Source organism: Garra rufa, chromosome 17, assembly GCF_049309525.1.
Source record: "Garra rufa chromosome 17, GarRuf1.0, whole genome shotgun sequence".
NCBI lineage: Eukaryota > Metazoa > Chordata > Actinopteri > Cypriniformes > Cyprinidae > Garra > Garra rufa.
In genome coordinates this window covers 20,522,656-20,547,572 of record NC_133377.1, presented here as the reverse complement: position 1 = coordinate 20,547,572, position 24,917 = coordinate 20,522,656, and the positions used below count along the sequence as shown (strand labels likewise).

Genomic DNA, 24,917 nt, shown 5'->3' with positions numbered 1-24,917 from the left:
ATGTACTCCAGTTCAAAAAGGTAAGGTTTTTTGTTATGGTCTGTGTGACTCCACCCACTGCTGACATCCTGGGGTTGCCAGTTGGTTTAAAATATAGCACTCTGCAGCCAAGGAAGTCAGCAAACAAACTTAGTCAGTGAACGCAGAATCTTCCCGAGCTGAAAAGCCCGAAGATGAAAATTAAACATGGATAAATTAACTCATCAGCTTACGGTGTAAGGCTCATCACCTTTAATTGTGCTTGTTCCTGTTGCATGTCCACTGGCAACACACATCAGCGTCGAGTCTGAGGAGAAGAGGGTGGGAGAACCAACTCTCTCCAGTATATTGGATTGGAACTACAGTACCCATTTTAACAGCTAGCTGTCAAAACTGCATATGACACCTTTAATTTATCTTCAAAACACAAATGAAGATATTTTAATGAAACATGAGTGGTTTTTGTAACTCCATTTAAGTCCACACAACCAAAACCTTTGCAATTTTAAAATATTGTGTTTCACAGATGAACAGAAGCCTCAAGGGTTTCGAACGGCGGTGGTGAGTAATTAGATGAGTAACTGATGAATTTTCATTTTAAGCAGAAACATGCCTTTGAAATAGAAGTTCACTTCCAGAATAAAAATTTCCTAGATCATCCAAGATGTTCATGTCTTTCTGTCTTCATTTGCAAAGAAATTAAGTTTTGCACATATAGTGGACGTCAATGGTGGCTAATGATTTAGAGCAGTGGTTCTCAATCCTGGTCCTGGGGGACCCCTGCTCTGCACATTTTGCATGTCTCCCTTATTTAACACACCTGATTGAGATCATCAGCTCATTAGGAGAGAGATCCATGAACTGAACTAACAAGCTGAAGATCTCAATCAGGTGTGTTAAATAAGGGAGACATGCAAAATGTGCAGAGCAGGGGTCCTCCAGGACTAGGATTGAGAACCACTGATTTAGAGGTCCAAATTGCAATTTTAATGCAGCTTTAAAGGGCTCTACACGACCCCAGCCAAGGAATAAGGGCCTTACCTAGTAAAATGATTGGTTTCTTAAAAAAATAAAAATAAAATAAATTATCCTCCAACTTTAAAATCATCCGCCATTTTTTTGTAAAGGGCAATTTACCTTCTTGGCACATTCAATTTGTAAACATTGGGTCGGTATCTCCACCTACGTAATGCTTGAGGTCAGGCTGGTGCAAGACGAGCATTTGTGGTCAAAAAGTATATATATATATATTTTTTTATTTTATTTATTTTTAATAAAATGACCAATCGTTTTGCAAGATAATACCCTTATTCCTCTACTAGGATTGTGTAGTGCACTTTGAAGCTGCATTGAAACTGCAATTTGAACCATCAACTTACTGACCACCACAGAAAAAGGCCCAGTGTTAAATTAACTCTCCTAGGAGTTTATTTGAGTCCATGCTCAAGAGTGTGTTAAAATCAGAGTGTTAAATTAGCACTGAAGCAGAGTTAAAGTTAATGAGATAATTAGTGATTAATTAAGTGATGATTGATCATTATTGAAGACACCTGATGTTAACAAGCAGAATCGCCAAAAGGAGAAAATCACAATTTTTAAGCAACCATTATAGAGGTCAATGTTTGCATTAGCTGGGCTCTTGACCCTCACATTTTTAACATTAGATTTTGTTTGGCTGCTGTATTTGAGGTGGGTGATGGTTATGTTTTAATGTAATCATTATTTGACCTGAATCATTGAACCTATTTGGAGTTTATGTGAGTTATATTTTCTTTTTTGGGAATATAACTTAAAGATTAGTCTTTAAAAGAGTTCAGTCAAATCATTTTTGTGAATGTTTAATATCAGCCTTGTGATTCCACAACAAAATACAATTGACTGAACTCCTTTAAAGATTAATCTCTGAGTTATATTTCCAAAAAAGAAAATATAACTTCGAGATTAGACTCCAAATGAGTTCAATGATTCAGGTCAAATAATGATTATGTTAAAGCATAACAATCAACCTCTGATGAGTGTTCTTGGCTTGTCTGACTGTTTTACCTCAAATACAGCAGCCAAACAAAATCTAATGTGAGGGACAAGAGCCCAACTAATGCAAACACTGACCATTATAATGGTTGCTTTGGCGATTCTGCTTGTTAACATCAGGTGTCTTCAATAATAATCAATCATCACTCAATTAATCACTAATTATCTCATTAACTTTAACTCTGCTTCAGTGTTAATTTAAAACTCTGATTTTAACACTTCACACTCTTGAGCGTGGACTCACATAACACTATCACTGTGGGATGGTTTAGACACTGTAGTTTATTACAGTGGGATAGAGAATTGTTTTTTTATCAGCAATACTATAAGTAATCCTCGCCTTAGTATACACCTTTAATAAAGCATTTATTATGAATAACATGAGCCGAACCTCTTTGTTCTTTATCTTTTCTTCCTCATGTATTTTTCTGTACACACATCGCTCATGCATTGCACGGATAACTGCATACACATGGAAATATTGGAAACATTAAAGAAAAGCTGCTGAAGGTTTGTAAGCATAGTACTGTGAACGCTCTGCCCTCAGGCAAGGAGTCTGTTATCTTCTCTACCTGTTAAAACAATTACAGCCAACAACAGGTACCGCACTTCCTGCGTTCCTGAGCAGCTCTCCCGCTATCGCCCGCAGCTACATCCTCGAAAAATCACTTCTGAGCGCTCTGCTTTACAGCTGGGATGAAACCCAGGTTATTTGTGATAAACAATACCATTCAACCAGGAAAGTTTCCGAGGTTTAAATGGATGATGGGGAGGCATTTGTTCTACATTTTTTGTGGGCATATTGAAAGCTGACAACATCAGAGCACATCCAGCCCAGGTTAATCAAAGATCCACTGCCAGGGGAAAACTGCTGCAAACCACAAACATCTTTTACTTTCCTTATTAGCGCTTTTTGTTACAGCATGCATCAGTAAAAAACAACAACAACAACAAAAGACCTTAACAACTGCACATCAGAGCTGTCAGCAAAAATAGCTAAAATTGCTCAGAACATCTTAACAACCATATAGCAGCTTGTCAGAAAGCCCTGGCAACCACCTAACACCTTCCATTTGTACTCTGAAGTTGGAAATTCTAAATTCCCAGTAAAATCATTTAACTGGATGCCCTCCCAAGTCAAAGCTCCAACTTACAGTAGAATCTCAGAGGAACTGCAACAACGCCGACTTCAGAACCCAGTATGGCTGCTCAGTAGGGGTGTATACGATAAAAATAACAGAATTTTGATATTTTGTCTAGAATTTGTCAATAACGGTAATTGGACAATATTTTGCTGAGAGTGTTATTGTGCTGGAACTTTGGCAGGTTTAGAGCTGCTGTGGACAGCTGACTCCCAAAGCTTGTGAAATTCTTCATATTCTGAATTCTATTGATTTAGAACTTTTATGAGCATTTTATATGGCTTTTTTTTTCTAACCTAATTAAATATATGCATCATCTTTTGTGTTAAATTCTTCAATTTAATCAATAGGTTCAAATAGTAAGACACTACAGGGCTGTTACCAATCAAATCAATCAGTATCAACTAAAATTGGTGGCACATAATCTCCATCTGAAGTCATTTAGATGCATTTACAGAGTGTTTAATGCAGGACAATGCATTCAACCTGCAGTTACAAATGCATAAATAATGTTTTGATGTTAAAGCAACACATTGTATACTATAATATAAATATAAATACTATACTATAAATATAAACCTAAAATCATTGAGTCATTTAGTCATTCATTCAACCGATTCGTTCAAATGACTAATTAATTTACACTGCAAAAAATTATTTTCTTACTTAGATTGTCTTGTTTCCAGCCAAAATATTAAAAAATTCTTAACCCTCCTGTTATCTTTGGGGTCAATTTGACCCCATTCAATGTTTAACGTATGTACATATATAATTGACTTTTTTTTTTTTTTTTTGCTTCAGATTGAATGACTTTTCCTAATTTAATGGGGAAAACTTGGTAAACATAAAACTAACATGATATTATTTGTTCAATGCCCTGTACACATTTTTGTTACATCGGTGTTCTTTGGGGTCAATTTGACCCCAGGTTCTTTTAGCTGTATAAAACATAAGAAATATAAAAAATTTACACACATTTGTTTTGGGTGATATTGAGGTCACTATAACATGCTATGATTTTATAATATGCACTATAATTTTATATGTTAAGTATAATAAAAATAAAAAATAAAACTAACACAACCATACCTGTAGTATTGCGAGAACCACTGTCAGTTGAATTGCTCTCTCAATCGAAAATGGCCTCTACGCAAAGGTTTTCTGTCAGTGAGATTTTGTCACAGGTGTTTGACAGTGAAAGTTGGGGGGGTGTTTCAGAGTGTTGTTAAGTAGTCAACAAAGACATCAATTACCTGACACTAACCTTTTAGCAAAAAAATATCATATTCTAGAGGTTTTAAATTTGGGGTCAAATTGACCCCAGTGGGAAAAAGGTGTTAGCGGATTTTAGGGTAACAGGAGGGCTAAATCAAGAAGGATTTTCTAAATGAGTAAACATTATTTTCTTGTTTTCAGAAAAAAAAGTAAAAAAAAAAAAAAAAGTTTTTTTTTTTTTTTTTTTTTTCTTTTGGTTAGAACAAACAAAACAATTTGAAATTGGGTAAAAAAAAAAAAAAAAAGATTATTGTTCTTACCCCATTGGCAGATTATTTTGCTTGTTTCAAAAACACTTAATTTTGACTTTTTTTTTTCTTTTTTTCTCTCTGAAATCAAAACAATTTTTGCTTGTCTAGAAAATCCTTCTTGATTTAAAAAATATTAGACATTTTGGCTGGAAACAAGACAAAAAATCTAAGTAAGAAAAGCTTTTTTTGCAGTGTAAATCAATTAGTCATTTGAACTAATAAGTTGAATGAATGACTAAAAGACTCAATGATTTTAGGTTTATATTTAAAGTATATTTCCCCTTTTTCCACGCAAATCACTCTCTGGATGTGTTTTTGTTTTGTTTTTGTGATATACTCGATAATGTCAAATTGCATATTTTTAAACAACAATCACAATATTATCATAGATGATATTGCACACCCCTAATGCATCAGTGTATCAACTGAAGAAAAGCTGTAGCAATATATTCTTTATAAGCACTTTGTCTGTGTCTCAAACTCAGTAGTGCACACAGTACTCTCCAACCTCTATTTGTAGACATGATACTATGACATTATCTGTGCAAAATACTTTTTTTAATGTGTTTTTAATCAGCTGGGATTGCTAACAATTGACACTTTTTTTCTGCTGGTTCAAGGTCCACTTGCCCTTCCCAGCTCCAACATCCGACTTCCTAGATAAATGGAATGCAGCATTACTAACTCTATAATAGCACACTTTTAGCAACCACATAGCAATGTGCTGAAAACCACTTAGAACACTTTAGCAGATGCATAGTAATGCCTTGCCACACACCCTAGAAACCACACAGAAACATGGAGAAAAAATCTTCAAAACATCTGCTAGAAGCCACATACCAATGCGCTAAAACTGCTTAGAACACCCAAGCAACCACATAGCAACATGCCAAAAATATGCTCAGAGAACCTCCCCAACTGTAAAAAAAGCAGTGTTGCCAACTTAGCAACTTAGTCACTGGATTTAGCAACTTTTCAGACTCCTTTAGTGACAAAAAAAAAAAAAAAGACCTAGTGATAAATCTAGTGGACAATTCTTGGACAAACCAACTTTAGTTTCTGAGACTCACAGGTACTGCCGCATTAGGATTGTATTGCTTTGTACAGTGAGCAAGCCAAAGTCTTTATCTTATGCATATGGTGATTTTGTCAGACAATGTCTCGATTATTGTTAAGGATGTTAAGTGCAGATAAACAGCTTGGAAGGGAGAGCTGGTTGTGCAATCTTAATAGGTGCCGTTTTAGTCACTATTTCATATTCATCTCCTTGTCTGACAGAAAACAGATAAATATGTAAATGAAAATAGTTTTATTTTAATATTGACTGTATTAAAATAGAGTATGTGAGCACAGAGAGTAGGAGAGAAATATAAAAGACTAGACCCTAGGCAAAATACAAATACGCCGCAATTATGTCATGAATGTGAAATTTAGCATATGACATCATTTAGCAACATAAAGTGACTATTCAAGTAGGATTTATCTACTTTTCATTGAAAGAAGTATAAAAGTGTTATAAAACGTGCTAGCAGCCACTGAACACCTTGGTATGCCTTGGAAACTAGACATAACACCCTTGCAACCACACAGAAAGATGTGGGGGAAATAAAAAAAATAAAAAAAAACTCAGTAAAGGTCCATTCAACACCAAGAACAATAACTGTAAAGATAATTAGAACGATAACAAGTAGTTTAGCATTCACATTAACACAACCCTGCTGAGAAAAAAAAAAAACAGCTAAAACCAGCCTAGGCTGGTTGGCTGGTCTTAGCTGGTTTAGGCTGGAAGTAGCTGGTTTTAGCTGGTTTTCCAGCCTGACCAGCTAAGACCAGCTAAAACCAGCCAACCAGCCTAGGCTGGTTTTAGCAGTTTTTTTTTTTTTTTTTTTTTTTTTTTCAGCAGGGAAGATAATGCATTAAATAATGTTTAATATAGGAACAAGCAGTTTTGTTGTCTGCTGCTTTAAATGCTCTCGCTCTGAATTCTGATTGGCTCAGATCTATATATTTATCTTAAATGAATATAGTTATCATTCTTGGTGTGAATGGGCAAAACTGTATGGCAGCAACATGCTAATATGATAACCAGTAACAGCATTACAGCAACATGCTAAAAAACTCACAATATATTAATGGCTGTATAGCATATTGTTATTAGCAAATGCTAGTAATGTGCTAAAAACTCTGAGTACACTTTAGCAAACACATAGCAACATGTTAAACAACTCATAGCACCTCACCAATTATACAGCACAGCACCATGCTAACTGTATGCTAAATAACAGCAATGTTACAGCAATATACTATAAAAACAACTGTATAGCCCTGCTGAAAAAAACAAACACTATCACAAAATTTGTAAAGGTTTTACTGGTTACAATGGGACTTTGTAACCAGTAAATGGGTTTGTTTTATTGGAAACTGTAATGGACCTTGTGGGTTTCTACTGGTAATTGGTCACCTTCTATTGGTGGCTTCCCTGCTGAAAAAAACAGTTAAAACCAGCTGGTCAACCAGCCTGGTTTTAGCTGGTCATAGCTGGTCAGCAGGCTGGTTTTAGAGGGGTTTTGGCCACTTTCCCAGCCTGGCCAGGCTGGTCAAGCTGGGAGAACAGCTAAAACCAGCTACTTCCAGCTTAAACCAGTTAAGACCAGCCAACCAGCCTAGGCTGGTTTTAGATTTTTTTTTTCAGCAGGGTTGTTAAAACCACTAAATCCTAATGGTAACATATACTGTAGGCTCAGTGGAAATACGTGCCTCTATACATATATGCAAAACTTATAAAACGTGTGGGTCACTGCAGTTTCTAGTTGAAATGAACACTAGAGTAAGTCAAACTCAGACAACTTTTATTCCTTTTCATACAAAGTATGATTTGATTAATTACTATTTGTTTTGTTTAAAGACTAATTTTCACACAGTTACTTACAGAATATATATATTTTCTTATGACTTCAAAACAATTTTACCATCATGCACGATTAGAAAACTGATACTTTTGAACATATACAACTTCATATGCATGCGTTTTCTAATTTAGTAGGTTTGCACGGTAGCTCACGCGATACTGAGTTGCACTGGAGTGACGAAGATCTCCGGTAAGAACCTGTAAAAGTATGATTTGTCTCAAATCCGCATAAGAAAGTTAAAATAGCATGGCTGCAACAACAAATGAATTTGTTAACACTATCTGGTACACTCTTGAAAATAAAGTTGCTTTAAAGGTTCTTCACAGCGATGCCATAGAATAACTATTTTTGGTTCCACAGCGAACCATTCAGTCAAAAGTTCTTTAAAGAACCATCTCTTTCTTATCTTTTTATAATCTGAAGAACCTTCTTTCGCCACAAAGAACCGTTTGTGAAACTGAAAGGTTCTTCAGATGTTAAAGGTTCTTTATGAAACAATTTAAACAAAAGAGGTTCTTCTATGGCATTGTGAAGCCCCTTTATTTTTAAGAGTGTATGTTTAGGGTTGGGTTTGGTGTAGGGGATATTTCCAATGACATAGAGCATTAACCTTTCCTGACATCCCCCGGAAATTTGAATTCTGAACATATCTCAAGCACCGTAATAAAAAACATGCAATGGTCATGTATTGAACGTGGCTCTCTGGACATTTAACTTTGAAACTGTTGCAGAAATGTGTATAGAGGAAGATGTTTTCAAGAGCCTGGGTTGCCTAATGGAATAGGTCCCAAAACACAATGTTTTTTTAATGTTTGCTTTAATAGTTAAAAGTTGAAGGTTTATAATGGCATTTGTAGTGGGAACCATTAGAAGTTATGTGATGGTTTCTACATTTTTATTTATTTTATTCAGCAAGGAGAACTTTGATGTTAGTAACCATTCACAAATAATGTCTTAGAACACCTTATCAATTATATAAAGCCCTGCCAACCACCATCATATACATGCAAAAACATGCTAAAAGTGACTCAGATCACTTTGGCAAATGCACAATGCCCTGAAAACCACAGAGAATACCCTAGTACACTTCTCTACAAAGATTAACCATGGCTGTACTATTAAAAAAATGTATTTAGTTAATTAAATATTAACTATTTATTATAGTTAAAACATGCTAACCCACAAAAAAAAAAAAAAAAAAAAAAAATGTTTTGGCTAAACCATGGTGTTTGTAGCTATGCAAATGGTACAACACTTTTACTATAATACAACTATGGTTAAGTTTAGCAAAGGTTAACATCAGGCTAAAAACATGGAGAACAAATGAACAAAAAAAAAAAAAAAACACTCAAAGCACCATGTCATTATAGTGTTCAGAGATTTGCATGGGCCAGTCTCATTTTTCAAAAATCGAGTAATAATTGAGTTGTAGTGTGTGTTTGAGTGGTTTGGGGTTGCAGCTGCAGGGCTGATGGGGTAGATTTGTATTGAAGCTCAGTGAGTCATGAGCACATCAGTATGCGACGCTGTCACGATGCGAACATACAGATGGCCTTCAAAGCTCGACTAGCAAAATCTCAGGACCTAAAGCCAGTGTAAACCTTCAGATAGAGTACAAGCCTAGCAAAGCCCACATGAGTGTGTGTACACCTGCTCAAACAGAGCACAGCAGTGTGCGCGCGTGTTTGTGTTTGGAGGAAGTCTGTGTTGATCAGTGGCCCCGGTGTGCAGACGACCAACAAGAGTGAGAGAGAGCAGATGAAATGAAATGTGTGCTGTTTGCTCCTACAGAGCCTGAGACCCACAGAGACGAAACTACAGACAGCTGAATACATCCAGACAACAAATCAGACAGAGAATCACTTCACTTCAAACCTGCGTGATGCTTATAATCAGCTGTATACTTTACCATTCAAAAAGTATGGGGTCGGTACCATTTATTTATTTATTTATTTTTTTTTATATATGTTGAAAGAAGTTTCTTAGGTTTACTGAGGCTGCATTTAATAAAAATACAGTAAAACAGTAATTGAACAGTCAAATATCATTACAATATCATACAAAAGACTTAATGTCGTAAAATGTTAAGATTCTAAAAGCATTGAAGGAGATAATTTAATATAGATTTACAGTAGTGTGCTGATATTTTATTATATGATGTGATTAATAATATAAATGTTTTTAAAAATGGTTGCATTCTAAACACGGTGATTATCTTTAACCCATAAATGCATACCTTGGGACTTTAGCGACCCAGGACGTAATTTACTACCTCATTTTACCTCCCTTATTGTTTTTGGCTTTCTTAGTATTCCTCAATGTATTCATTATGAAAAATAAAACAATAATAATAATAATAATAATAATAAATAAATACATTATATATATATTTCTGAAATTGTTTTTGTAAAAATACACCCGAGGTGTGTAATAATGCAAGTACATTTTTCATGCGCAAAAATATATAAATATCTGATGACTCAATACATGCAATTCACCTTTAGTCCTCGAGTTGGCACTGTTTGATAGACAATAATGACGTGATGTTTCATTCGTAATTATCGTAGGCATAAAACAAAAGTATATCATCAGCAAAATTTGAATTGATTTGAACGGCTTTACTGCGGAGCAATTACTGTATGCAATAAAATATAAATGTCACTATCATTTGATGGTGGATGTGATGAATAAGCTGCCAGTGATCAAAATAATGATTCTGAAGTCACTGAACACAATAGTTTTGCGAATATGTTTGAGATAGCGAATTTCAGCCGGATGCTGAATGTACTGTGAAAGGCCACTCTGAGGATGATGGCGATGGTAAAATCGTCTGTTCAAATTGAACCCTTCTAAGTTTCAAAAGGTAACAAAATATGTTTTATTTTATTCTTTTGTAATGGTTCTTAAAATATCATGAGAGTTTTTTTTTTTTTTTTTTTTTGCTATTGCGGCAGTTAGAGATCCATCTGTGCTTGATATATATGTCCGGGTCACTAAAGACCTGAATATGTAATAGGGATTGGAGCAACAGTCATGCATTTAAGAGTTAAGATGGACACCCAACATAATAGTATGATATTTCCCATCTGAATCTAACAATGTCATGTCAACAAATAGAAAAGTCAGCCTATTAATTATCATGTTAATTATTGTGCCTTTTAGCCCCAACAGCAGGGGTGTTTTTTTACCTCAAATACCATACTTTTATGTATTCATTTGTTGTTTAAAAACTGTTGCTTCAATTATCTTAAACAAAACTGAAAATCATTAAAAAGACCTTTACCTCAAGATAGATTCAATAATTTTAGCGATTCTTATTTGATACTTAAATCTACAACATGTTTAAACATCAAGATCAAGTAAGCACAGAATGCATCAAGCATCAGCCAAAATTGCACGTGTATTTTGAAAAGCAAATGTTTTGGAAAGTGCTATGGCACGTTTTTCTGCCATACAGTGGTTTAGAGGAAAATAATATCACCCTGGGGTGCCTTTAGCCCATCGTACCTTACTGTTTTCTAACATTACGCCAGTCTTCAGTGTCACATGATCATTCAGAAATCATTATATCACGCAGATTTGCCAATTACCAATTGTGTGCATATATACAAATTCATATATTGTAATTATATGTATTCACTGGCCCTGAATGCATATATATTAAATTTCCTTTAGTTCTAAATTAACACCAAGATGAGCACATGTGAGTTATTCCTCTTGTCTGCAAGACATTTGGACATAATTTTTCAAATCGGGCCGAGGCTGATGTTTACTATGCAGAAATTATATAATAACATATTACCATATTACATTTTTAATTGACGATCTATGTTTTAATAGTTAATTCACAAACTGCAACTGCTATTGCCTGAATCAGAAGGTTGCAGAAATGATTGTGTAATGATTAAGATTCAATGCTAGACTCTAATCAATTGTATTGGAATAAACAAAAAGCAACATCCTAATCAGTCACCCTCACAAAGAAGAGAGCGACATAAAGAGCATTTAATCAGAAGGAAGTGCGGCTGTGTTTGGATGCCAAGAGAGAAAAATAAGATCAAACGGCAAAAACAATATCTGCATATGAATCATTCAAACCTTTGTAGTAGAATTGGGGCACACGAACACACATGTTTAGAGGGTACATTTTTACGAACAGCTATAATACAGCACACAATACAAATACACAAGTGATTTCAGAGCATCAGAATTATGAAGGCTCACCTTGTGTGGCGATGAAATGGTTGGAACGCTGATACCCCTGAGAGAGAGAGACAGAGAAAGACATACATTATTATTAATTCATGATATGTTAATTACATTTCAACAACATCTACATACTGTATTCTGACTTATCCCATTTAAAGGTGATGTGAGTCATTTCTGTGCGTCTTGCATCACCAAAGAAAATAGCAAACAATAACGTTTGGTTTTCCAAACACTCCCCCTGTCCTCCACTGCTCAAACAAACAGATAAAGCCGTCCCAAACTCACGCCATTGTTGTCTCCAAACTCACGCCACTGTTGCAGTTGACTCTGCACATTAAGCTGAGATAAGAGAAAGGAATCAGTAAGCTATCCCGCTAAACACTATCCATAACATTACCAGTTGAAAATGACTATGTAATGTAATGTTTCTTCAATAAAGTGAAATATAATGGATGATCATATTGTACAACCTCAAGGCTCAAATGTACTGCGTCTCTGATAGAAACACAAAATCATATAGAGAAAAGCTAACATGAAGTGTGTGATTCATGAGTGAGGCTGGGAATGTGACATCAGAACATGCATCTCTGTATCTCAAAAATGAAAGTGTTTCTACTTGACATTTGATAAAACAAGCAAATAGTCACATATGGTATCTGTAGTATGTGTGTAACATCTGATATTGATTTTTAAGCTTTAAGCATTGAATTTACTAGAAAGCCTAGAGAATGTTATCTCTGTTCAAACATACAGTATCTGAATGCTGCTTTCTAAATGCCAAACAGAAAATGCAAAGCATGAAATGCCACGCATGACAGCATGAGATATCAGACAAACAGCTCCTGGGTCAATGGTGATGTAAAACTATAGTTACACCAAACCTGACTGACAATTATTAGAGGTACGAAATGAACAGTGCATCAAAGTCATTGCCTGTTGATGATTTTTTATTTATTTTTTTCTGTGCAGATATGAAAAGGTTTTATTTGCAGACGGTCGTGGGATACACAATATCAACAAAACCATAGATTTTAGTATTTAAAGGTGCAATGTGTAATATTTAAGATGATCTCTAGACAGAAATGCAATATATTAAACTATGTTTTCAGGGGTGTAAAACGACCTTACACAATGAACCACTATGTTTTTATGACGTTAGAATTAGCTGTTTATATCTACATACGCCGCGGGTCCCCTCACATGGAAGTCGCCGTTATGTTTCTACAGTAGCCCTAAACGGACAAACTGCTCTACAGATCGCATTTCATCACTGTTGTTCTTTGTGAAAAACACTGCCATAAAGATAAACAAGTAACAGTAAAATTCACAATAACATTGTTTTATTGAATTATTAAGTAAATTTAATTCCATAATTTACGTTTTAAAAGTAAACCTCATTCTTTGCTGTCTAAAACGACGACATCTTAATCCTGTGTGGGCTACCGTAGCTTCTGTGAAGGGAGGGGTGAGCGGTGGACTGTTGCAATTCACAACCTCACCGCTAGATGCCGCAAAAAAAAAAAAAAAACTGCACACTGCACCTTTAATGAGACATGCATTATACATTCTTTTTTTAAATGATCGTCTTTCATCGTGATTGATCAGTTGCACATTTAGGAATCTGTGTTGCATGTGCAACACATTTCTATTAAAGACTACAGAGAACAGACTCTTTTTTCGCACCATTTGTCCAAACACAGAGATAAGGTGCAGTTTAGCCTTGCAGCATCCAGTGAATCAGACAATTTTACCACAGAATTGGGCTCTTTTTACACACTTGCTGTGGGTTGTTTTTTTAGTCCACGGGTTAAAGCGATCTCTCCCCCCACACCACACATCCCTGGAAAGCTATTTTGACAGAAAAAAGAAGACAATTTGCAACTCGGCTGGTTTTGTTTCGCAGACCTGGCAACCCTGTACAGAATACTTGCAAGCCTGAATCAGTGCAGGAATAATAGAATAACAATGTACTTAGAGCAAAACAATTAACTGGTGTGAACATTTTGAAAATAAAATCAAGCCAAAACAAAGTTTGTTTGGTCCGTGTACCTAAGTATAATTGGTTTTCTCGTTTTTGTTTTCAAAACAAACAAACGAATAAATGATTGGTTTATGCAATATTTACATTTTCTCGGGAACACAAAAACGAATTTCATTCATATTTTCAATTTTGTTTTCATTACACGTCGTTCAAATGCAGATATTAAAAAGTCAACAAAACCAAATCGAAAAATTAGAGGTTTTTTTTAACAAAGCGCGTTTTAGTACACCGGAAGCTCGCTGCTGCCGCTGAAGGTTTTCACTTGAGACGGGCATAAACATACGGAGCCCGCTGTGTCACCTGCAGGAGAAAAATAATCAATCCGTGGAGAAGGTTTTGCGCTTAGTCCCCTGAGTTTATAAACAGTTTCTGAAAAATTATAGAGTTTGGAGAGGAGAAGGTAAAAAGCAATACAAAACTGTACCGGTTATGTTAATTATTTTGCTTTCAAACTGAATTCAATGTAATAATATATATTTAATAATATTAACAGCATGCATCTATCTCTGGGTGAAAAGCTTATAATAAAATCACCAAAATATGTCTTCATAGAATGAATAGTTCGAAAACACATTTCTAGGTTATTTAAAAATAGAACATTCATGAATTATTGTATTAGAAACATTTTACTGTCTTAAGTGCACTCATTTATTAGCCTATAAATTAAAATAATAATAATAATTACTATTAGTAGTAGTATTATTTACGGTGACGCAAACAGCTACTGTTTCAGCTATTAAAATAGTTCGGCAAAGTGGTTGCTTCATTTCATCTTTTTATTAAGTTAATTTAGAAAAACGTTTAGAGCATTTTATTGTTCGTTCAATATATATATATATTTTTTTTAAGTAACGACCAAGCAGCCAGCGGCAGACAGTGAGTTGATCATAGCTTGTGTTTGATCAGTTTTGCCTTCTCAAATCATCACGACTTGCCTACAATAAAATCTATAGGCCTAAAAGTGTTCAAGTATAAAACAATCTTAATTTCAACATTAAACTAATATAAAAGTGTTTATATTCACCGCCTGTGTTTTATCCCATTGGCAAGTATTGTAAAATAAACGCTAAAACGCTTGTGTTTTCTGAGTCAGTGTCTTGCAAGGATGAAGTTGTCGATCGCCATTTCCTCTTTGGACGCGCCTTTGGAGAGAAATTAATCTTTACAGACTACATAATGAAATAGTTTTTGTTTTTGATTTGTTCTCTTTTGTTAAGTAATAATTTACAGCTTTCTATAAATATCTTGTCTGTGAGTTAATTCGCTGAGTTTTGCTAAGAAGCGCTCCTTGAGATGACATGAGGGGATCATGTTTGTTTTCAATGTTTCAAGCACCGTTTGCAACGTTTTGTTGATATTGTGAGTGCACACAAATAAAAGTAGACCATTTACAGTTCCGAATAATGTATTACTCGTACCTTTATGAGCAAAAATAACGGAATATTTTAAATTGTATCCACTGCAAAAATGCAAGTGATTGCGCTGGCTCCTCTATGTCCTGCAAAGCGGCTCTCAGTACAAACGATTGCATTTGTGCCTAATACCGCACATTTATATTATTTTAACGTTGAAATTAACATTGTTTTATATTTTAACTCTTTTAGGCCTAGATCTATATTTATTTTAGGCAAGTTGTGATTATCTGACAAGGCAAAATTGATCAAACACAATATGATCAACTCATTCTCTGCCGCTTGCCGCTTGGTCGTTACTTTAAAAATCAAAAACTTATATTTAACGAACAAAAAAATGCTCCAAATGTTTTTTCTAAATTAACTTAATAAAAACGAAACAAAATATAGGCTAATCACTTTGCATTACATACAAAACTGGACTATTTTAATAGCTGAAACAGTATATATGCTGTTTTGTGAGAAGAGGGGAAAAAGACGGGTTTGGTCGGATTGGGGCCCATATTACTGAATTCTGATAAACTCGGGCCAGCATCTAGGGCCTATAGATTTGAGGCCTGTGTAGGGTTCTTATGTCTGTGACAGCAATGCTCACCGTAAATAATACTAATAATTGTAATTATTATTTTAATTTGTAGACTAAAAAAATGGAGACATTAAGACAGTAAACTGTTTATTATAATGAATGCTTTATTTTTAAATAACCTTTTACAGCTTTGGAAATTATACTCATTCTTAACACGTAGACGAATTTTGGCGATTTTATTATAAGCTTTTCACCCAGAGTTAGATGCATGCTTCACTGTTAATGTTATTATTAATTAAGGCCTCTTATTACATTGCATTCAGTTTGAGAGCAAAGGAATGACAACATAACCTGTAAATTATTTGTTTTGTATTGCTTTTTACCTTCTCTCCAAACGTTTTTTTTTTTTACAAAATTCAGGCGATTTTATATTTTGAAAAATAAGGCAAAGCCGTTTGAAGCCGCTCTTCAATTATTATTTTATTTTGGTGCGTTAAAGTAGCATGATTCGCACTTACAAAATAGTCCTCTTTTTAGCGTTTATTTTACATTAATCATCATTAGGATAAAACACAGATGTGGTGTTTTAGCAGCTATTCTATTGGTTATTAATGTAAAATAAACGCTAAAAACATTGTTTTGTCAGTTGCATGGTCTCATATAAGGGTTCGAAATTTACTTTTTTGATCATCAGCCAATCAGAATTTCCATTAGACAAATTTTTGCGTGGTGAAAATTAGGGGTGCAACGGTTTAAAAAAATTAAAAGTAAAGAAATACTAATAATCTATCTAACTAGAAGCAACAGCACAAATAAATACAATAGAGTAAAGATACAATAAAATAAACTGATTTTTCGGGGTTTTTTTTTTAAGTAGGTCTAACATTAGTTTTTAGGTACAGAAACTATGCCGGGGCCCACTTCCTTCTCGGGTCAATTATTCAAAGGCCCCCCTATGCCTGACATTTCCTCTAAAGGTGTTTATTTTTAAACTTTTTTTATTAACCAAAACATTTGTTTTGCCTTTTTATTCTTCTAATGCATGTTATAAAAAACGTCAAACAAACAAACTTTACATTAAAACTATACTTTTGAATTTAAAAGAAAACCCTCTGCTCAGTTCTAACTTAACATATATACATATATACATATATATTCTTTAATTCAGAGATTCTTTACAACTTCAGAGTATTTTTTTAAGCATTTAAGCATTCATTATAAAACACTCACAATCATTTTGACAACTACGAAAATACTTTAAATTTCACGCAAAAGTAGGCCTACTATGGATCAGAGCCCCGAAAGCATGAATAGTTTGTGAATCAATAGCGGATTTATGCGTGCCTAGACTATGATATAAAAGAGTGTCATACATTACGCGCAAGTTCGTTAGTACAATTACTCTGATCGTACCTTTACATTAGCGCGGTCAAGGGTTTGTTTCATGCAGCCAAGAGATGAAGTAGAGACCTGTTTTCCCGCGGGGGTACACTCAAAAAAATAAGTCATTGGATGAACTCAATTTAATTGAGGGCAGGATTTCCATCCAATAAATATGTGTGACCCCAACTCATAAAAAACAAATTCATGCAATAAAATGTAATTGAGTTTGGCCAACTCAATTTGATCAAATATAGTTTCAATGAAATTGATACTTTTTTGAAGTAATTATTTTATGCTTGTTGAACTCAATCTAAAACATTTAACTGGAAAACAAATAACTAGGCAGAAATTCTTCTACACTCAAAAAATGATACATTGGATTTACTTAACTTTAGGCATTAACCAACTTATTAGGCATTAGCCATAAGATGGCTTTGTTACATCCATGGCAACAAAGTAGTTGTTTATTTTATTATTAAAACAACTTTAACTTATGTTATCAGGTCCTCAACCCAAGCACATGCTCTATGCATTCACCACAATGGTAACCCCCAAAAACACTACCATACCAGAAACTGTTTTAAATACAAACATAAAAGAACATTAAACATTAACAAGTCTCCCAATTTTATCATTTTATTAAAAAAATGCATAAAATAAAATTTTATTTCAACATTTACTCTCCTTATCCAGCCGTGTGCAAAGCATGATGGGAAGGGGAAATCCACTTCCTAGTTACACAAGTAAAATAATTTATCTACTCTCAACTCTACTTAATTGAAATACGTTCTTTCAAAATGAAAATATTGAGTTGAACCAAAACGAAACTGTTTCAAATCAGTTTAACACAATGCAATTGTTTAAATGGGAAACCTAACACAATGGTGTTAAATGAAAAATATTTTTTTTAATTAACTGTACAGTGTGGTAGAATCATTTTTTTGAGTGTATAGGTAACTTTTATGCAGGTTTTTACGGGCGGGAGTGGGGCAAAACATAAATGTCGCGGGCGGGAGCAGGACGAAATAACATTTCTGCGGGAGTAATATTTGCGCGCGTTCTGAGGTGCGGGTTTGCGCGCTTCGGATGAGCGCACACACAGATCTTCTCACTTCTCACTGCGCGCGCGGGTTTGCGTCTTATGGCTCTTAAATGGTGAAACTGGCAAAGCTTAAATGAGTTTAGTTTAAATCCAGATAGCAATGTGTGCAGTTCAGGTATCACCTGCACACGAGCGCTATCAGCACCCGGGAGACGACGGAATAATGACTGCTCATATTACAGCATGCGGCACTCGCATTGAACAATAATGGTTTGTCCAGTGGACAAACGACCCAGAGCGTCTCTGACATGATTTGCATGATTGGCTCAAGCATCACCGGCCAAACTGGCTGGTAAGTTTTCATCAATACCCGCCAAAATGATTTTTAACCCGCATTTGGCGGGTTGGCGGGTGTTAATTTCGAACCCTGCATATAGCCTACTATGAAAAATAAAGTTTAATAAAGGCAATACAATGCATCCAGCACCTATAAACAGGTAGCCTTATTGAATCTGGAACAGTTTAAGAATTCGTGAGTACGGTTTATAAACTGAGGGGACGAATTGCAAAACCGTCGCCATGGATTGATTATTTTTCTCCTGCAGGTGACACAGCGGGCTCCGTATGTTTACGTTTATGTTTTATGTCTCAAGTGAAAACCTTCAGCGGCAGCAGCGATCTTCCAGTGTACTAAAACGCGCTTTGTTCAAAAAAACTTGAATTTTTCGATTTGGTTTTGTTGACTTTTTAATATCTGCATTTGAACGACGTGTAATGAAAACAAAATAGAAAATATGAATGAAATTCGTTTTTGTGTTCCGGAGAAAATGTAAATATTGCATAAACCAATCATTTATTCGTTTGTTTGTTTTGAAAACAAAAACGAGAAAACCAATTATACGTAGGTACACGAACCTTGTTTGCTTTGCATTTGCGAGTTTGTCACATTTGTAGTTATGTTGAGGTCAGGTTTGAGTAAAAATATGAACAGTGAAGTACTTTATTAATTGAAATATGACTAAAATGACACTGTTTTTCATGTTTAATACAGGAAAGCTGCTTGCTTTAAAGCAATCTACACTCTTAAAAAATAAAGGAGCTTTAAAAGGTTCTTCACAGCGATGCCATTGAAGATCCATTTTATGTTCTATAAAGAACCATTCAGTCAAAGGTTCATGACCAAGAGAACCATCTCTTTCTTATCTTTTTATAATCTGAAGAACCTTCTTTCACCACGAACAATCGTTTTGTGAGAGAGAAAGGTTCTTTAGATGTTAAAGGTTCTTTATGGAACCATTTAGACAAAAAGGTTCTTCTATGGCATCGTGAAGCACTTTCATTCTTAAGAGAGAAGTGCTTTATAAATAAACATGATGTGACTTAACTGCATTGGCGTAGAATACGCTGGGACCCTACATTTTTAATAATACGTAAATTTGTCACCAAGTATGTTCACATAGAGGTTTTCAAGGGGTGGTATGAATAAATCTAAATTTGAATGCAAAGAGACAAAATAGTCTTTGCATGAGCTGAGGTTTTGTATCCAAAATGAGGTGAAGTGAACCAGTTTCATTCTTACTCGACGCCAGAGGGCAATCTTATGTTTAAAGTCCAAAACACGCTCATAGAAGTAACAATAACTTATGAAGGGGTAAAAAATCTAAAATCAGAGTGCTAAATTGCAGATCTTGCAGAACATCCATATTGCTGTGTTCAGATGCTTTCTGAACTGCTGTTTTCTCACCGCTGTCATTATTGTGTTATTGAAAGAATGAGTAGTGAATACACTGGGGCCTTAAAGTTAATAATGTATGTTCTCGCTTTAGTTTATAATTCAAGAGTATATACAGATCTGGCCATTAAAAATGCGTCTATTTTCACGCGGCAGCCTGCAATTCGGCACGCGTGGGCACGCGTCCTACCGCAGCTGCTTTTTTTAATTTTTTTACAACGTTGTTGCACTTCATATAATATCCACCAGGTGGCGCAAGGAACAACATTCTGTAGCCAAACACCATGGCCAGCTCTAGGGGGCGTTGGTCACAAATACCAGTACAATAGTTGATTGATTATTATATGTTAATGATTCCTCTTTCCTGAAATTATGGTTCAAACCAATAGCAAAAAGATAGCCTATTCATAAGCAGGTGCAGTTGTATTGTTATTTTGTTTTCTTTCTTTGTTTTCTTGACGAACATTTATTAGACTGCATCGGAAATAGAAATGTTAATTTCAGTTATTTTATTTTTCCAACCGACAACTGACGTAAACCGCTAAATTCGTTTTCAGGGATTAATTATACACAAGCAAGAAGCAGCATAAACATCAGAACCTCACGCGCAGAGCTTATGCACAGAGAAAAACCCAATAAACCTATATATAATAATAAATAAAATAGGCCCATATAAGAAATATATGTTTTTCTTTTCTGAATGAATAATAATTTAACAAATTAATAAGTAGCAAGCCTGTATGCAGAATTTTAGGCAATTTCTGTGATGCGCCCTTAAACCAGCATCTTGTTTCCATTATTATTTTTTTTTTTACAAGTAGCCTACACATCTGTTTTTTGTTTTTTTTTTAATTGTGATTGTACACAAATAACAGAAATATGTAAAATAGCATAGTTTTGAGCAATGCCGTACTCTTGAACGAGTATTGTAAGCTGTATCCACTTTATTAAGGGGAAAAAAATCAAGTGATCCTGACGGCGCCGCAGGCAGTTAAATAACTCGACAACTTTCACCTTCACAATAAAATACATTATATATTTCAGCGTTTTAAAGCAACATCAAATTAAGATATGCATGTTTAAGAGGTAGTTTGTCTTTTTCTTTTTCTAAGATACACAATTTTAGATACACTGACAATTAATTTGAGTAGAGACAAATAGAAATGGGAAGGATAAATATAAACTACAGTATTTTTGCGATTTTGGTGCTTAGAAATGTATTCTAAGCGGGCAGCGGGCGAATAATATAGTTAATATAGCGCGGAGCGGGTGGATGAGGAATAAAACCTCGTGGAAGCGGGACTGGAAAAGCACTTTGTATAGAGTATAGACTATTTAGATACTTCATCATCAAGCAAAAATTTATTCATAAGCAGGAGCAGTTTTATTATTATTTTCTTTTCTTTTTTTCCTGATGAACTTTTATTAGACTGCATTGAAAATAGAAATGTTAATTTCTGTTTTTTTTTTTCCAAACGACAACCGACGCGTTTAGTTATTAGCCTATTAACGACCAGATTGTGTTAAATTACATTTAAATTTAAATTGAAACGTGGCTGTGTCACATTAATAACGTTTTGAGGGGTTAATTGTACACAAGCAAAAAGCAGCAGAAACATCAGAACGTCAGGCGCAGAGCTTATGCACAGAGAAAACCCCAAAATAAATAAAAATGCCCATATGCGAAATATAATTTTCTTAATGAATAATAATTTAACAAAACGAAATAAAATAAAATTAATAAGTAGCAAGCCTATATGCAGAATTGTAGGCAATTTATGTGATGCGACCTTAAACTAGCATCTCGTTTCCATTTTTTTTTTTTTACAAATAGCATACACATCTGTTCTTTCATTGTGATTGTACACAAATAACAGAAATATGTAAAATAGCATAGTTTTGAGCAATCCCGTACTCTTGAAGGAGTATTGTAAGCTGTATCCACTTAATTAAAGGGGGAAAAAAGTGATCCTGACGGCGCCGCGGGCAGTTGAATAACTCGACAACTTTCACCTTCAGAATAAAATACATTATATATTTCAGCGTTTTAAAGCAACATCAAATTAAGATATGCATGTTTAAGAGGTAGTTCGTCTTTTTCTTTTTCTAAGATACACAATTTTAGACACTGACAATTAATTTGAGTAGAGAGAAATAGAAATGGAGAGGATAAATATAAACTACAGTTTTTATAGAGTTAAAAATTAATTAATTAATTTATTTATTATTATTATTATTATTATTATTTTGATTTGTTTTTGCGATTTTGGTGCTTAGAAATTTATTCTAAGCAGGCAGCGGGCAAATAATATAGTTAATATAGCGGGAGCGGGTGGATGCGGAATAAAACCTCGTCGAATCGGGACTGGAAAAGCACTTTGTTATATCCTATAGACTATACTTCATCATCAAGCATGGGCGTCGGGAGCAAAATAAATGTAAAAATGTAAAAACAGAAAAAAATACTTTAGTATATGCCATTTTCTGTAGTCTGGTGCCTTTTATTTAATGTTTTTACACAATGCAAATAGGCCATATTTAGGCTACAAATATTACAAAAGACGACTATTGTGCAACATTTTCAGTGGCGCAAGTGATAATACGAGTAACACATCGTTTTTGACGCGAGAGACCCGAGTTCGCGTCCGCCTTTTGGTGAAATCATTTTCGAAATCGTCTCCCTTTTCACTTATATCATATCGGAAAGGCATTTGTTTATTTGTAAATTAATGAAATAATTGAAAAGTTGAAATAAAGTATCAACTAGGGTTAGGTCACCTAACTTAAGTGTATCTGAGCACTATACTGTACTTTTAGGAGTGTTAATAATTAATTTTATTATTATTATTATTATTATTATTATTATTATTATTATTGTCTTTAGATTTGTTCTTACATTTTTGATGCTGTACATTAAGATGGCGCACTGCCCATGCAGTTTTTTTTTTTTTTCTTAAAAACTAATTGAAGTGAAAGGGAAGAAACCCATGTAGATTTGGCCTAATGTCCATGTAAATACTATAGCCTAGTATTTTATCCTAATATAGAAAATAATTTAGACAAATAAACAGAAGGCTCACTTTTCAAAACAATAAAGCTTATATGACTGACAACGAATACAGTTGTTGAGTATCAAAAGTGCTCCAGTGAGTTATGCAATTTTTCCCCACCTTTTTTCTTTTTCTTTTTTTTAAAGTGGAAAAGTAGCCTAGTTCTTTCCATTTCGAAGAAGTTCGTTAAGCCTGGAACTAGGCTTAAGTCTGTTCTGGGAAACCAAAGGGAAGTATTTTTTTTTTCTTTTTTTTTCAGTTTTCTGAAAAGTAGCCGTTAATGAGGCATCAGCGTTAAGCGGCATGCAGTATAAAGAGCGAAATGTTTATGAATGGCAGAGTGGGGGTGGGGTGGGGTGTTGAATGCTGTCTGTTGCCTTGTTGTAATCAACATTTGGAGACTATTTTGGGGGTGCTGGGGGTGGATTCCGACTGCATTCAGTTGCATTTCGAATTCAGCATTCAAATGCATGCAGGGAGAAGGGGAAAGCTTTCCTCCCTCGCTCCACTTTTTTCAAAACATTAGTGTCCACGGCCCTGACACCAGTGATGCGCGGGTCAGTGGATAAACAACCCGAACCCGACCGACGTTTTCAACTAACCCGCCCGCAACTCGGACCGCCGAATAAAAAAATAAAATATTGTACCCGACCCGCCTCCTGACCCGTATGTTTAATATTAGAGTGATTATGCTGTGGAGATGCGGTCTGAAATATCCTGACATCTGAAATCCATTGGTGTACAAGCTAAAATAAAATAATGTGTCCTGTTGTAAAGTCGTTGCCGTATTGTTGTGTACGAAGTTCAGATGTTATTATTTTAAGAAATGTATATTTTTATGTTTTAGGATTCTCCTTATTTTTGTTTTAGACATCCATCAATTACGGTGAATAAAAAAATGCCGCGCTGGTGGAAACAAGACTTTCGCTTCTACTTTTGAGACCGGTGTTCGGACGTTTTTCTAAAAAAAAAAAAAAAAAAACTCTCATTTATGGTCATAAAAACAGAAGCTGAACATAATTCAAAACTGTAAAGTATTTGCTGAATAAAGAAAACATGAAGGATGCCGCTTAATATTTGGCTTTTACGTGAACTTTAAAGCTTATCCCTCATTCCATTTGTTTTCTTTGTTTTGTAATTTTATATTATTTTCGTGAAATGTATTTTTGCTCAACATGCATTTCTTGTGGCCACGAGTTTAATGAATAAACAAACCTGCGTGACATTAGTAACCCAGAATTATTTGAGATATTTAATTTTGAGTTAAGAAATTATTATATTAATTGTTATAGAAATTAATACAATATTAAATAATTATATAGGCGATGCTGTATATGCTAATGCTGTCTGTGCGCAATGTAGACAGCTTTCACAAGTGTTTACATGTATTACATGTAGGCCTACTTCAAATTAAATAGCCCTGCAAGAAACATTTCATGCATCCCACAATCTTGTCCATTGACTGACTTTCTTTTTTTCCGTAATATTTGTATTATTCGTTTATATTCGTTATTTTTTCCTTCATTTTGATCTCGTTACATAACATTCTGAATGTAAATGATAATGTAAAGGTTCTATGACTGGGTTTTTTACTGGAATGCAGTTTAAAGCTTAAATTTAACATATATTGTATTTTATTTAGTCTAATTAATAGACAAATAATTGAAGAGTGAATCATTCACGTAGTTTCATTTGGAAATAATTTATCGTCACACAGTAAAATAGGCCTACATTCCTTCTATTAACTAATAGTCTTTTTTTCGTATTTGTCTTAATATTATTATCATTATCATTAGTATTACTATTAATAATATTATTTTTATTAGCCTGTTATTTTTGTATATATTTTTATTTCCGTGCGTTTCCACCCCTTAATTTGGCTCTCTTTAACGTTCATGTTATTTTGTTTCGTCTAATTAATAGACTAGACTATAT

At 34.4% G+C, this 24,917-nt stretch overlaps 1 protein-coding gene across 1 annotated transcript in view; it reads right to left on the bottom strand.

Annotated features, from left to right (window-relative positions):
• The window catches only part of ptprua (protein tyrosine phosphatase receptor type Ua), a 404,456-nt gene that overhangs the window by 34,590 nt on the left and 344,949 nt on the right, over positions 1-24,917 (bottom strand). Inside the window, exon 22 of the mRNA XM_073821437.1 lies at positions 12,082-12,135. Coding sequence (XP_073677538.1) covers positions 12,082-12,135 — 54 coding nt within the window. The remainder of the gene's footprint in view (positions 1-12,081; positions 12,136-24,917) is intronic.